This window comes from Leucoraja erinacea, chromosome 5, assembly GCF_028641065.1.
Source record: "Leucoraja erinacea ecotype New England chromosome 5, Leri_hhj_1, whole genome shotgun sequence".
In the NCBI taxonomy this organism is placed as follows: domain Eukaryota; kingdom Metazoa; phylum Chordata; class Chondrichthyes; order Rajiformes; family Rajidae; genus Leucoraja; species Leucoraja erinaceus.
In genome coordinates this window covers 60,397,712-60,414,308 of record NC_073381.1, presented here as the reverse complement: position 1 = coordinate 60,414,308, position 16,597 = coordinate 60,397,712, and the positions used below count along the sequence as shown (strand labels likewise).

Here is a 16,597-nt window from a genome sequence, read left to right as displayed (position 1 = left end):
TCTATGCTGCTGGCCTTGCCGAGGCAGCATGAGGTACAAATGGGGTCAATAGAAGGAAGGTCGGTTTGTGTTTAATTTAATTTTATTGCATTTAATGTTTTATTGCATTTCATGTTTATACCTAAAGTGCCCTCAAGAACAAATTTGCTGTTGTCGAGATGGTCGTTGATTTAGAAGGTGTAAAGGCACCTAACAGTGGAGGTTTGAAAGCAAAATAAACTTGGAGATGGGTCATACTGATCAAGGGTAGAGAGGTCGAGAACAATTAATTAAAATTGGAGGTGATGACTGAAGATGAGAAATTACATCTGAAGAGAGAATTGACAATGACACCAGGCAAGGGAGAGATAGTAATTTAATGACCATAAGAGCAAAGGATGTGCTTCATGATGTTCAAAAGTGCACGAGGGAGTGGAATCAAATTTTGAAAAAGATGTAGGTTCAGGAAAATCGGATTCATGGAGGAAAGGGAAATTGTGACTTGGAGAGCTGGACTACAACTAATTTGGGGGAGATTAAAAATGAAGATCCCATTGATTTACGACTATGGAATATTTGCATTAAAGAGCACAGGAACAACTTTCACAAATACAATTTGAGAATTTAGATGGAGGCAGAAACCATACATAGATTTGAAGACTGTACAGGTTGCAAAAAGGAAAAGGCTTTGGGATCAGTACAATTAAAGAGACTAGAACTGATTTGCTTTTGCATAAATACCAACCAAGCCCTTCCTCTTCCCCAATCCTACAGCATTCTAATGCTACTGAATTTGCACAATTCCATTTTCATATACATTTGCCTTCGTGTGCCCAGTTTCTAAGATCTGGAATTCATCCTTAAGCACTATTATCAATATTGTTAATACAGATGGGATCCTTACTGAAGAGAAAAGGTTTTATAGACCATAGTTCTGTGGCAAAGATGTTTTGAACAGAAAATAATATTAAAAAATGCAGAAACATGTCACTATTTTGATTGTTTTTTTTTGCACTGCAACCTTTCATATGTGAAACTGTTGTAAAGCAAGCACAATGATACAATCATATGCCACAAGGTTTAATTATAAAGTCACCACAATATGGCTATGGGGTACGATTAGATTTTAATACTTGGATTATTGTACACATTGGCCTAATTTTTAAAAGGACAAATTTAATAGTCAACAGGCAATTAGTTGGAACATTTGACTAATCAACATTAGGAATTAACTAAACATTGCAAAGTTGCTCTCTTGAGCACACAGCGGGTGTGTTGGGAAGAATGAAGCTTGCTTTCTTATTCTGCTTCCTAGTTTAGGTCGGAATCCAATATATGACAAAGCATCTTAGCAAAGACAGGTAACATGCCCAGTATTTTGCTATACCCTAAACAATTTTAAATCTACCTAGGGTTTAAAAATAGGTATTTTCTCTTTAAAATGTTAAATACGCATTCGTTTCCTCTTATCTTAAAGATCGTGAACTCACCTTGGAGTCCCTAGCCACCTGTGGCAACAAATGTTATTGAGCTTTTGTTTACATCAGCGGGTTAGAAACGACAGCGAGGACCTGGAATGTAATATCATTGTAACTATACAAAGTGGTGTTATCTCAACGCGGCAGCAAAAACAGGCCCGAGCCGAAAAAGAAAACCAAAAATAAACCTCCTGTTTGCTGATGGACATCCTACACAATAGACAATTGAGTAATTTTGCGACAGCGTTTATATGAGTACTGTGCGTCTTTGCAAATATCAGGGTAATATACTATTGTCTGCGTCTGGCTTTTCTTTTTGCTACAAAGAATTTACTTTTTTGGCAAGATAATACGGTTCTTTTCTTTGATCGATGTTTCCAATCAGAGCCACAGTCGCACGCGAGTCGCCAAGTTTAAAAGGGAGAGATAGAAAAGACATTTTCGGAGATTGGGATTTTTCCAGCGAAAGCAGAACGGTTTCTGTATTGACATCCGTGTATTCTGGACCATTAGTAATCAATACTGGTAGATCTTGAAGCCCCAAAAAATGTTATTATTGTTTTATTTTTCTATGTTATCTTTTCTGATTACATGCCATGGCGATTGCCCCACAAGATGTGTTTGTGATTCCTTCAAATCAGTGCAATGCTACAGAGTTACTTCTGTGCCTAAAGCCATTCCAACGGATACCAGAAAACTCTACCTCGGCCACAACAACATCAAACAACTGCGGGTGAGAGAGAAAAAATTTGCACAGGGAGCTTTTATCGTGGCCTCTAATGCAGATCTCGCTGCGAGTTGTTTCATTGATTTGGGTCCACGGTTATTCTTGTGTACAACTATATCTTCTTCGATATGTTCGCTTTTTAAAATAATCACTTCAATTATTATTGATATATTTTTAGCTACCAGTTGCATTATATTAGTTATTTTCATAAACGAGCTAGTTTACTTTTGTGATTTCCGACATGATTCATTTGGAATCTGAAAGGGAAATTCTGAATGTAACGAATAATTAGATGAGACAATGTAAACGAAAGCGCAGGTAAGATATACCCCCCAAAAATCACAAATCAACGATCCTTATAGAAACTGCCATTAAGGGGTTGGGCAGGCTAGATGCAGGAAGATTGTTCCCGATGTTGGGGAAGTCCAGAACTAGGGGCCACAGTTTAAGGATAAGAGGGAAGTCTTTTAAGACCGAGATGAGAAAATCATTTTTTACACAGAGAGTGGTGAATCTGTGGAATTCTCTGCCACAGAAGGTAGTTGAGGCCAGTTCATTGGTTTATATTTAAGGGGGAGTTAGATGTGGCCCTTGTGGCTAAAGGGGTCACGGGGTATGGAGAGAAGGCAGGGATGGGATACTGAGTTGGATGATCAGCCATGATCATATCGAAGAGCCGAATGGCCTACTCCTGCACCTATTTTCTATGTTTCTATTTATTAAATTGAAGTAAAAACCTATTCGTGAAATGGTCCAGGGAGAGCTTGATTTGACAACAATCTGTCTGGATATTGGCTCTTCAAATTTCATTCATTTGAATTAAACTGCTAATGATATTATGTTTATACCTGGAAAGCAAAATTAAAATAATATGCTTTTGAGTCAGCATTGACTTGAATGTTTTTGAATCGGAAAAGGGTTATCTAATTATGCTAGTCAACAGCGTGTATCTTGTGGGGTGAGAGCGGAATTGAGTCAGTGAGAACTTCGAATTCCCTGGCTTCCCTGTGGATCCCATTCCACCCTCTGCTTCTTGTTCTGGAGATTTCAAAACAAAGATTCACGTCGACTCCTTAATGCAGTGGCAGTGCAGAGGGAATGCATCACAGCTAGAGATAGCCTGTTTGGCGTGCCACCGTTTTAACCCAAAATGAGGCCATTGGGTTTGCAGCAGCTCAATGTAAGAGCAGTCACGGATTTTCGCTCTCAACCAGTCCTGTATTCCTCCCCCTACCCTCCCATGTGTATATTTATGTAATGTTAGTGTATTGCATTGTATTTAGTTTTGTAAAATTTATAATACTATACAATATATTAATGCTATAGTTATTATTATGTGACTATTCATTGTATTGTTATTATTATTGTGTGGGATTTTGATTAGTCAGTCTCGCCCCATGTTAATTTTGGGTTCTACTGACAACTGTTATATTAGGGACTTACAGTATTTTATGTAGTGCAGAAAGTGGCCTGGTGGACACGTGGAGCCTGCATGTTGAGTTACCTGTTCCTGTGACAGCCAATGATTAAAGGCAAGAGCCCAAGAACTATAGCCCAATTATTACCCACAGCCCAGAAGACTGGAGCATTCAAAGCCAAAATGTAAGATTACACTTATCGATCTCCATTCTCTGGAGCGCAGAAGGTTAAGGGGGGACTTGATAGAGGTCTTTAAAATGATGAGAGGGATAGACAGAGTTGATGTTGATAAGCTTTTCCCTTTGAGAATAGGGAAGATTCAAACAAGAGGACATGACTTCAGAATTAAGGGACAGAAGTTTAGGGGTAGCATGAGGGGGAACTTCTTTACTCAGAGAGTGGTAGTGGTGTGGAATGAGCTTCCAGTGGAAGTGGTGGAGGCAGGTTCATTGGTATCATTTAAAAATAAATTGGGTAGGCATATGGATGAGAAGGGAATGGAGGGTTATGGTATGAGTGCAGGCAGGTGGGACTAAGGGAAAAAATGTTGTTCGGCACGGACTTGTAGGGCCGAGGTGGCCTGTTTCCGTGCTGTAATTGTTATATGGTTATATGGTTATCTCCATGTTGAATGCTGCTGCCAAATCTACCTTCCCTGCAACCCTCTGAAACTGCCTTCCAGATCCTGACTGTTCTCTGCAAAAAAAAATTCCTTCTGGTGTCACATTTGGTTCTTTTGCCAATTACTTTCATTTAATGATCCCTTGTTTTTGATCTTTTCACCAATGAATACAATTTCCCAGTATGAATGAAGCTACGGGATCTGTGACATATCTTTAATCAACATTTCTTCATTATTTTTACCATGGAGAAAGAAATTAAGATTAGGGAACTCAAGAAAATCAATGGGAATGTCTTGGGGATAGTCTGCATCACAGTCGACGTGGCAATGTATAAAGGTAAATAAATCTCTGGTGTTGATCAGGAATATCCAAGAGCACTGGAAATTTGAAGAAATAAATGCAGGAGTTCTGGCTGCAATATTGGTTAAGCCTTGGAGTATTGTGTTTGGTTTTGGTCACCATGCTATGAGAACAATTCCATTAAGCTGAAAGAGTGCAGAAAAGATTTATGAGGATGTTAGGGCTTGAGAGTTCCAGGGAGGAATTGGACAGGCTAGGACTTCATTCCTTGGAGTGTACGAGACTATGGGGTGAATTACTGTTAAAACACAAAGTATATGCTATAACATCAGGATGAGTGCTCAACCACAAAAATCAAGCTATTTTTAAGAGGGAGTTAGATGTGGCCCTTGTGGCTAAAGGGATCAGGGGGTATGGAGAGAAGGCAGGTACAGGATACTGAGTTGGATGATCAGCCATGATCATATGGAATGGCGGTGCAGGCTCGAAGGGCCGAATGGCCTACACCTGCACCTATTTTCTATGTTTCTAAGCCTTATGCCAAAGTAGTATCTAAATGACCTATACACATTAATGCTATAGGACAATAACTAACTTCATTTTCATTAATAGTTATTGGCCTATAAGTATTACTGATTTGATAGTGGTGTATAAAATAATGAAGGAAATAAATGAGGTGAATGCAGTGTCATTTTTACATGATGGGGAATCAAGTACTAGAGGGCATAGGTTTAAACTGAGGGGAAAGAAGCCTGAGGAGCAAACATTTCACACTGCGTGTGGGTATATGGAACAGGTTGCCAGAAGAAATGGTTGAGGCAGCTACAATAACAACATTTAAATAGACATTTTGGCAGGTACATAGAAAGGAAAGGTTCAGAGGGATATGGGTTAAATGCAAGAAAATGGAACTAGCATTGATGAACATCTTGGTCGGCATGGACATGTTGGGCTGAAAGGCCTAATTTCATTCTCCATGGCTATTCTGTCTCCCATTCATGCTCTTAAAAAACCTCTATTAGAATCCCTTGTCATCTCCTTTCTTCCACGGAGAATAACCTTGGTGTATCCCAATAACTAAAGTCCTCCATCCCTGGAATCATAATAGATCAGTACTCTCTCTGTGAAGCATTTATATTCTATCTAGGGTGTGACACTGAACTGGACACATGTTTCTGCTGTGGCCAAAGGCATGCTTCTCAAAGGTTAATCTTGACCTTGTTCTTGTTCTTATACCTTCTTGTTCGATACACAAATGTGATTTTATGTAAATGTCTAAATTCAAGAAGAAAAATGCAATCATTCTGGCCACATGGAGCATCTTTCCCACCATTTTCAAACTGATTAACGATCTATTCACTAGGACTTTTATTATATCACGTTATACATGAATTACAAAATGATACATGCTTTATTGGATATTATTAAAAAAAACAGAAATCATGAATTGCATTCCTTTCATCTATGAAGTAATTTACCTCTTCAGAAAAGTTAAAACATCCATTTCCAAATCTTGTTTTTTTTTTTAATTCTATATTCTAAAGGGAAGAAATCTATTCATAAGTTCATAAATGATAGGAGCAGAATTAGGCCATTTAGCCCATCAGGTCTACTCCACCATTCAATCATGGCTGAACTATCTTCCCCCTCTCGACCCCATTATCCTGCCCATAACCTCTGACACCCATATCAATCAAGAATCTATCTATCTCTGCCTTAAAAATATCCATTGACTTGGCCTCTACGGCTTTATGTGGCAATGAATTCCACAAATTCACCACTCTTGCAAGAAACGTGTAAGAAACCTGTTGCAATAATTGCTGATTACTTTTATCTTCAGAGATTTACCAAATCAGATCAACAAAGGCAGCCTTGATTACTCAAGGATATATGAACATAAACTAATATAAGCAATGTTCTGCCAACTAGACTCTGAAGTCTGCTCTGCCATTCAATAAGATCATTTCTGATTTTCATCACAGCACCATTTTCCTAGGTTAACCACATGTCCCTTGATCCACCTAATATCGAAAGTTCCATAAATGTCTATCCTGAAAGTACTCTTGTGTATTGATTTCCAAAATTCATTACCCTATGAAATTTCTACCAAATTCAATCAGTGGGGATGTGGAAAGGGATGCTGGACAAGGAAGAGGATATGGAAGGAGGACACGATTAGCAGATAGGGAAGAGGAATGGGAAGTGGAGGAAGGCGAGTGATGAGGAGAGTGAGAAGGAGAGGGGCAGTGCAAGGGATAGGGGGAAAGGGATGGAGTAGAACAGAGGAATGAGCATTGAAAGGAGGGAGTAGGAAAGGTTAAATGTTAAATACAAAATACCCACTTGCCCACTTGGATCATCTCTGACATCTCCCTACTGTTTCTGGATCTCACCATCTCCATCATAGGAGACAAACTATTGACCGATATCTACTACAAACCTACAGACTCCCATAGCCATCTAGACTACACTTCTTCCCACCGTGGTTCCTGTAAAGACTCTATCCCCCTACTCCCAATTCCTCCGTCCACACTGCATCTGCGCCCAGGATACAGTTTTCCATACTAGATCATCGGAGATGTCCTCATTCTTTACGAAATGGGGGTTCCCCTCTTCCGTTATAAATGAGGCTCTCACTGGGGTCTCCTCGATATCCATCAACTCCGCTCTTGCTTCCCCCTCCCCCCATTTGCAACAAGGACAGAGTCCCCCTTGTCCTCACCTTCCACCCTATCAGCCGTCACATACAGCATATATTCCTCCAACACTTTAGCCGCCTGCAAAGGGATACCACTACTGCCTGCATCTTTTGATCTCCACCCCTTTCTGCTCTCCGCAGAGACTGTGGACCCTGCAACTCCATGGTCAACTCGTCCCTTCCCACCCAAACCATCCCCTCCCCAGGTACTTTCCCCTGCAACTGCAGGAGATGCAACACCTGTCCCTTTACCTCCCCCCTTCGACTCCATCCAAGGATCCCGACAGTCTTTTCAGGTAAGGCAGTGGTTCACTTGCACCTCCTCCAACCTCATCTACTGTATCCACTGTTTCAGGTGTCAATTTCTGTACATTCGCGAGACCAAGAGCAGGCTCGGCGATCGTTTCGCTGAACACCTCCGCTCAGTCCGCCTTAACCAACTTGATTATCCGGTTGCTCAGCACTTTAACTCCCCCACCCATTCCCAATCTGACGTTTCTGGCCCACGCCTCCTCCATTGTCAGAGTGAGGTACAGCGCAAGTTGGAGGAACATCACCTCATATTTCGCTTGGGTAGCTTACACCCCAGCGGAATGAACATTGACTCTCTAACTTCAAATAGCCCTTGCTTTCCCTATCCCTCCATCCCCTACTCCTTCCCAGTTCTCCCACCAGTCTTACCGTCTCTGACTACATTCTATCTCTGACCTGCCCACTCCCCTGACATCAGTCTGAAGAAGGGTCTTGATCCGAAACGTCACCCATTCCTTCTCCATAGAGATGCTGCCTGTCCCGCTGAGTTACACCAGCATTTTCTGTCTATAGCCGCTTGCCCAGTTTGGTTCTCAACAGGTTAGTTTGGAAAATGAATTTAAATGTAAACACATACATAAAGTCCTGAATATAAACAAAGTTATTAAAATACATCTGTGCATGCATTTTAGAAATTACATTTTTGATGATCAAACTCCTAAAGAGAGAGAAATGCTTAACATTACAGTATGACCTGCCGTACATTGTTGAGCAATTAATTGTTTACTTCATGGCAAATTTTATTTTCAGCCTTTCTCCTTTGCTTATCTAAAATTATAACTATACTTGAAGGTATAATTGAATTTAGACCACAGGTATCTACTGTGAATTGAATTTACATTTCAGTATCTATCTGTGTTGTTCTTTTGCAGGCATCTGATTTTGGTGGACTTAATGGAATTGAAGAGCTAGCCATGTCCTCGTGTGGAATGGAAGCAACAGAAGCTTACACATTTTCAACATTAACAAATCTGAGAACATTAGAGTTATGGAAAAACAAGCTGAGACGCATTCCCAGTAAACTTCCCTCCAACGTGGAGGTGTTAAAACTGGGTAATAATAGAATCCAGGTCTTGTGTGAAGCAGACTTTGAAGGTTTGGTGAAGTTGAAGGTCCTTGATCTGCAAAACAATAGGATTTCCAGAATCCATTCTAGTGTTTTGTCATCTGCTCTCAGATTAGAAAGTCTAATTTTGGATAGCAATAGACTTGATCTGTTATCAGGACCATTGAAGCTTGCTTACCTGAAACGTTTAAGCATGCAAAATAACAGAATTGCTTCTCTACCATTGAACTTCTTCAGCTTCCTACCAGCACTACGTTTTCTTAGTTTATCAGGAAACTTGTTTTTCAAGATTCCACAAGGAATGCCACCATTATTATCGTCCTTAAAAATGGACAAAAATGTCATTCGAGAGTTGCAAATGCAAGATTTAAACTATCTCAAACACCTCTTTGAACTCTCCCTTTCTGAAAATCAGATCTTTACAACTAATAATGCACTGAGTTTGTCAAACTTATCCACGGTGGATCTGTCTAAAAATCAACTGAGAGCAATTCCTACTGGTCTCCCATCACATCTGCGACTGTTGGATTGCAGTCACAACCTCATACAAAAAATTACACTGCAGGAATTCTCCGGAGTGCGTGGGCTGAAACACTTGTTCTTGGAGTACAACAACATTACCAGTATTGATCTAGATGCACTGCAGCACTGTTTACAACTCTCCGACCTAGCACTGGAGCAAAACCACCTGTCATCTTTCCCAAAAGGGTAGGTTAGTACAATGAGGTTGGGAGAAATATAGTACTTAAGTTCCATTGATTGAATCTAGGTGTCAATTCATTTTGTTCCCAATTTTCTGTCAACCAGAAGTATAGACTTGGCACCTGCTTTAATATCACCCATGATTTCAAGCTAATATTTATAACAGTACGAAGCAAATTCTAGTAGACAAAGAAACATTAATTATATCAATTATAAGGGAGATCTAACAAGTGCAAACAACGTTGTCTTATCAATGTGTCAAAACAGCAAAGATGGGCATTTCATAAAACATCTATTGCTGAGATTCTGACAAACAGGCATAATGGCACAGCTTGTAGAGCCACTGCCTCACTGTGCAAAAGACCCAGGTTCGATCCTGATGTCCTGATGCTGTCTGTGTGGACCTTGTATGTTCTCCATGTGACAGTATGGGTTCCGGGTGCTCTGGTTTCCTCCCACGTCCCAAAGATGTGCAGGGTTGTAGATTAATTGGCCTCTGTAAATTGCCCCCCGTGTGCAGGGAGTGGATGAGAAAGTGAGATAACATAGAACTTGTGTGAACAGATAATTGATGGTCAATATGGACTTGATGGGCTGAAGGACATGTTTTCATGCTGTATCTCTAAACTAAATTAACCAATGTGCACACCGTTATCTTAGATTTTCTCTGTTCAACTACAAGTTCAAGTTTATTGTCATGTGTCCCTGATAGGACAATGAAATTCTTGCTTTGCTTCAGCACACAGAACATAATAGGCATTGACTACAAAACACATGAGTAAATAAACTGATAAAGTGCAAATAACAAATAATGGGTTATTAATGTTCAGAGTTTTGGCAGAGCCAGGTTTAAGAGCCTGATGGCTGTGGGGAAGTAGCTATTCCTGAACCTGGTCGTTGCAGTCTTCAGGCTCCAGATACTGAGCAAACAGATACTAACAGATCTGCTATGTTTATAACATTTTAATTTTGATTTTCAGTATTTTGGGATTTTTTGCAGTGACATAATGGAAGCAAAGGAAGTTTGTAATTGATTGGGTTGAACTCTGCCGCAAATAAATAACAATGCAAGTAAACTAAATAAATTCACATCTTCTTTCACGTTCCAGAAGACATTGATAATATTGAGGCCAGAAAGAAAAATAGCAACTTTTCATCTTAGAAGACGTCACCTAAAAGAAACAAGATATTGTGAAACAAATGGATAATTGTGGGGAGTTGGGCTGGGTGAGGGACAGAGGATGGGAGGTTGCTGTTACCTCACGTTGAAGAGAAAATATACTGTCAGAAACCTATTGTTGTGTGCAGCAGTAGGGAGGTAAATTAATTTCACAATTATTTGAGGATTGGAAAATCAACACAACCATGAAGGAGTATTGTTGCAAATGCATCTCAGGTTATCTCAGTGGGGGTAATAATTTGTGTAAATCTTTCACTGCAAAGTTGGCCAGAGTATGCCGTGAATATGCGAATACTGGATGTACACAATTAACCATTACCTGCCTCAGCAACTTAGACTGAGATGCTGCCCGTCCCGCTCCACTGAATTATTCAAGCATTTTGTGTCTATCTTCGGTTTAAGTTAACATCTGCAGTTCCTTCTCAGCAACTTAGACTGTAAGACAACACTATTGCACCAGTTAGGGAAGTTGTATTATTGGTAGGTGCTTGGGGAAGAAAAAATAGGACATGAATCTCCCAGTAAATGTGAAGGTTTGCTGGAGATGCAGTAACATGGAGGTGATGATTTTCTGAAAAATGCAAATTTAAGGAGTTTATTAAAAGAAGAGTTGTAATGAGGTTTGCAGAGCAAATGTCAGTATTCTTGGCAGCCAGAGGCATGATCACCATTGGTGGAGCAATTACATTCAGAGATGTGGAGAAGGGGTAGCGGTCTGGATATTTTATGGGCAGAAAGAGAGCGTAATCGTTGGGAAAGACAAGGACTAAATTTGAAATAGAATGAAAATGTTTTAATTGAATGTTAGCTAACCCATTGCCAATATGGTCAGCAAACACAGTTTTGATGTGTGAATGGAACAAAGTTATCGAAGACACAGTAATTCTGTGAATATTTTGACTTGAGCTTTTGTTTAAAGAAGTTAAATAAAATTTGCTACAGACAAATTTATTTTCCTTAGTTCAGTGGATAGCTGACAATTATTTTCAATGTTAACACAAATAATGATAATTGAATGAACTTCCTTGGGGAATCTCAACCAATGGAACCAAAACCAATCTGCACAATTACTGTCTACTGTTGCAAATAAATTGGCATACAATTCTTTATTGATTAGATTCATGATTTTTATTAAAATGCATCTCAAGGTCTTCTTGGTATTAAATATTAGTTATTGCTACAAAGTAAATAAGAAAGAGATTATATCTAGCAATTTGTAACTAGTTACATATTCTAACTAGTTACAGATTCAACATGAGATAGTCAAGCCAAAATCTCAAATTCCAGACTTCCGAGGAGATGAAATTAGTGGATGTAGTTGAGTCACCTTGCCAAACAACAGAGTTTGGCCAAAGTGATTTAAGAATTTCTGTTGAATGGGGAATCTGAAAGATGTCATGAGCTTTTACATTATTTGTTTTCATTTTTGTAGAAATTGAATTATTATATCAACTAAGTTTCTTCCCAAAACAGAAAATGGGATTCTACACCTTCAAAAAAAGCAACAAATCTGCAATTGTTCTAAATAAAGAAACATTCTCGCATTGTATCTTTTAAAACCCAGTTATGTTTCAGAAAATGTGAAACAGATGAAATATTCTTTCAGTATTCCAGAGGAAAGTACTTAAAAATGCTGCAATTAAAGATCACTATCAATCTACCTAATATGAAATGGGGAAAATTCCCACGTATTTCTCAGAAGTTTAACGCAAACATTGGATACAACAAATGAGGGATTGCCTGGGGAAATTCTGGCATGAACATCTTTGATTTGTGGTTACACAACAGATTGTATTGATTGATCTACATATTGTCAATTCCAGATTGGATTTATCAAACTTCCTACTCATGGGTTCCATCTTTCAGCTTTATGCCAAGACAAGACCCCATGTGTCTATTCATCATTGTAAAAGTATTCTGATCTTCTGTATCACAGTAATTTTTTTCACAATCCTTGTCTTCTTCTACTGCCATCCAATTGCTTTACACGTTATCTTTAATCTGAGTCTTTGGTGCCTTCCATTTTGGCTTCCGACGAAGTCTGCTTATAGTGGAAGATGCCCCTGTAACTTTTTCTGGTGTCAAAGCATTAAAAAATGTATTTATTAATAACTGAATATTTTAATATAATTCCAATAATTTGTTTTTACCTTTTGTCTTTTCTTCAGGCTCCCTGATACTCTTGTAAGGCTAGACTTGAAAGGAAATAACATAAAGGACATTTGCAAAGAGTCAGTTAAAAATCTGAAACGGCTGCAAGTTCTAAACCTGCGAAATAACAGGTTGTCATCTCTAGCCCCTGAAGTGTTCGCATACTTTCCACGGCTCAGGCGACTTTATTTAGATGGGAACCCCTGGAACTGTACATGTGACCTCATAAAAATAAGAGATTTATTAACTGTGAAACATTTAGAGATTAAAAGTGGTGACTGTGCAAGCCCAGCTTATTATCAAGGTGAGACCTGGCTATCTTCCACAAAAATTCTGAACAGCTGTGGATATAATATTTGGCACGGAGTGAAGACAAAAGTAGTTCTTGAAAGTTATGCAAGAGTAGAACAGAAGCGTGAGAACACAAACATCAATGGCCCAACTGACTATGAAGATTATTATGACTATGATACATATTGAAAATCAATGTCTCAGACACAAAATATTTTTTAATTTTCTATTGTATATCTGACGTGCAATGGTAACCAATGTTCCAGTGTAACTTGGATTTTATGCTTACATTTTAATTTTGTCTTCACGTTGCCTGCTAAATAGTATGTAAATATTTAAAATAGATAATCATGAGTCTTCTTTGATTGTTTTCTCTGTTGACCTATAGTTTAGATTTCTGCATTGTCACTGCATGCATAGGTAAGATTTGTATGAGCAATGACCCAACTATATACATGAGCATAAAACTGAACAGTCATTTAAAATGTAAATTTGGTATGATCAGCTGTTTTGCCTCTGGTCTTTTTTTAAATAGATGTCCCAGGCAATTCATTTTGATTCAAATATTAATCTTTTAAAAATGCACATTTCCAAATAAGACGATCACATGTCTGGAAGCTAAACCATGCTTTAAATCAGCGCTGCCTCAAAATCAAAAATATGGATAACAAGTATAGTTTAATTTAACATTGAACTAGCATTATTGGTCTTCTACCTTTAGATTGCCAATATTGAATGGATTACAAATATTGATTATCAGTAATTATATTATTAATATCAAATATAATTACAAAGAATAAAAATAAGTTCAGGTATCCTATCAGCAATGGTGTAATCACTTGAATGATGAATTTGGAATGAAGATTTTTTTTAATGAAGCAATTTATTTCAAAAAGCAAATCATTAAAAATTCAGATTACTATCAGAAACCAAGGGACTCTCAAAAAAATATTGACAAATATTCAATAATTAATGCATGGCGATTTTAAAACATTTGTTAAAGAACAAATCCACACACTGATATTCATATGGGCCAGAGTTTGTTCCCAGTGGCAAAGGAAGACAACTCATCCTTCACCTTGTTGGCAGCTGACACACGCATTTTACGAGTAAACCAGCAGAGATTGTCATAAAGCCAAAGGTAGTCCAAAATGCTGGAGAAACTCAGCGGGTGAGGCAGCATCTATGGACCGAAGAAATAGGTGACGTTTCGGGTCGAGACCCTTCTTCAGACATAAAGCCAGTGCATTTCATGGTGCCCTTTGCAGGATCCATTGCAATTCTGAGCTGAGGATATAACAGCGGACAAGCAGATTGAGGTGGCTTCACTAGCAGCACTGACTAAGATATTGTTCAGATATTAAAATGAGCATGCAAGTGTGATTGGAAGTCTGGGGAGCAATATTCTGCTTCCCGCACGAGGTAATGCATGGTCCATATTAGGTGACAATTTTGAGGTCTGCATTCAAATCAGCATGATGTGTACAATACAATACAATACCGTTTATTTGTCATTTGAACCTCACATGAAGTTCAAACGAAATTTGGTTTCTGCAGTCATACAAGAAAAGAACCAAGACACACACCAACACAATTTACACAAACATCCATCACAGTGAATCTCTCCTCACTGTGATGGAAGGCAAAGTCTTGTCTCCCCTGCTCTCCATTCCTCTCCCGAAGTCAAAGTCAAAGCCCCCGGCGGGCGCTAGCAAGTCCCACGGCCACTTAAAGCCACGCCGTGCGGCTTTAAGCAATACACTCAATGTTGCAAATAAAAAGCACAATCTTGTCTTCAGCAAGTCTTGTGGTAGGGGTTCCTAAAATAAATGTTTTTTTGACATCGGGGCAGTTTTGCACTTGAATAGCAGGAGGAAAATTTGGCATTAGTATCAGTGGTGGTAGGCAAATTGGGACAGGAAACGTGTGAGCTGGTCCCCAGTTAAAAACAAGTTTGAGAAAAAGAATGGGTCTTCACTGCCTTGCGTTTTACCAGTGAACCAAACAGTCACAGGCCTTTGGCCTTTTTTTGAGAGTCCCTTAGGATCAATGATGATTTGCTTATCCTCTGGTTCTGTGGGCTGTTAGTTGACATAAAGAAAATATTGGAACTACGGATTTTTCCACAAATGGGTCCAGGGATGCCTGATGAGATTGATGGCCAGGTTGTTTGTGGGGAGGTGCACTTCTTTCACCACTTATGCTATGCCTCTGTGTCTGCCCAAATCATGCCCCTGAGATTCTAAGCGGCATTACATTATGTGTTGGGACATAAAGCACATCCTGCAGATGAACAGTGTATTTCTTTTGACAATTACTACATTTCTGTAGCTGTGCATGTTCATAAATCCAGAAACTGATAATGGAGTTTCACCAATATTAGTGACCAGCAATAGTATTGCCATTGGAATAATTGCAAATTCCAACTCATTGATACAGTTGTGCTTTAGATCCCAAACTAATTAACAGGAGCATTTTCAGATAATCAAACAAAATGCATAGAATCAGCTTTAATCAATCAGCAAAAGCAATCAGTCTTTACCTCTTGAACTCTTAGATCAAACATTTTGTTAAAAAAATTGAGAGAACCAATTTTGATATTTACCTTCTGCACTGAATGAGTGACATCTGTGATGTCCCATTGGCATTGAATAAGCATGATCATCATAAGTTGTTACACTACAATACCAATTAAATTGATTTAGTAAGACACCCATCCCACAGATATTCCAACAACTGAATTTTGACAAAACCACATTATGTAATCAATGATGCAGCAATATTTGAGAAAAAAATACAAAATGCTGGAGGAACTCAGCAAGCCAGGCAGCAGCTGTGGAGGGAAATGTACAGGTGACATTTTGAGTCAGGCCCTTAAAACATAGAACAGTACAGCACAGGCCCTCTGGCCCAATCACTTCCCATCTGATGAGGGTTCTGACCCGAAGTGTTGTCTGTCCATTACCCTCCACAGATGTTGCCTGGCCTGCTGAGTTCCTCCAGCACATTGTGTTTTTGCTTAAGATTCCAGCATGTGCAATCTCGTACCTCTCAGCAATATTTTGGAATGTGCATCAGACCTGAATTAGAGGGGCGGGGTATTTTTTGAGGATTGCAGTCAGAACATGCTGCAGTCAAATTGGGTATCCGTGTACAGAAGGATTTCAATGTCATGGACGAAAACGTCAAATAAATATATCTGTAATTACAGGTCTGAAGCAGGGGTTCGACCCGAAACGTCACCTATTCCTTTTCTCCAGAGATGCTGACTGACCCGCTGAGTTACTCCAGCATTTTGTGTCTATCTTCTGTTTTTACCAAGTTATTTTCCCACTGGCCTGTCTATGTCGCAGTGCAATGCAGTTAAAAAAAATGGTTGGAAGGTGCCAGCGTGCTCGGTTACCCAATATAAAACACAGTAGAAATACAGTAGCTTAGGCAGTTACATGGACGGGCCCATTACTTAGTGCTGCGATTCAGTCCATCAGCGTCAGTATCTTTGATTAGCGTTGCATTGATTTGAAGACCACGGTTGCGTTTCTGAGTTGTGTTCTGCCTGCTTAGGGGGCGCTGGAGGTTTGGCTGTGAGAGAGAGTGCGATGCTGTTCTTGCCGCTGTCACCCAAGGCTTGACGTGCACGGCGGTGGGAAGCCCGTGGACCAATACCCGCG

General features: G+C 39.3%; 1 protein-coding gene across 1 annotated transcript; it reads left to right on the top strand.

The window, feature by feature from the left end:
- The first annotated feature begins 1,691 nt into the window (after positions 1–1,691).
- On the top strand, positions 1,692–13,226 carry LOC129697314 (nephrocan-like). Its single transcript, XM_055635759.1, has 3 exons — positions 1,692–2,190; positions 8,409–9,310; positions 12,653–13,226. Exons 1-3 carry the CDS (start codon positions 2,005–2,007, stop codon positions 13,113–13,115), a joined length of 1,551 nt encoding a protein of 516 aa, XP_055491734.1. The 5' UTR covers positions 1,692–2,004; the 3' UTR covers positions 13,116–13,226.
- The last annotated feature ends 3,371 nt before the right edge of the window (positions 13,227–16,597 follow it).

Coding starts and splice junctions, on each gene's coding strand:
- LOC129697314 (XM_055635759.1), top strand. CDS start 2,005: ATGTTATTATTGTTTTATTTTTCTATGTTATCTTTTCTGATTACATGC. Junction 2,191..8,408: donor ACAACATCAAACAACTGCGG/GTGAGAGAGAAA, acceptor GTTCTTTTGCAG/GCATCTGATTTTGGTGGACT. Junction 9,311..12,652: donor CTGTCATCTTTCCCAAAAGG/GTAGGTTAGTAC, acceptor TCTTTTCTTCAG/GCTCCCTGATACTCTTGTAA.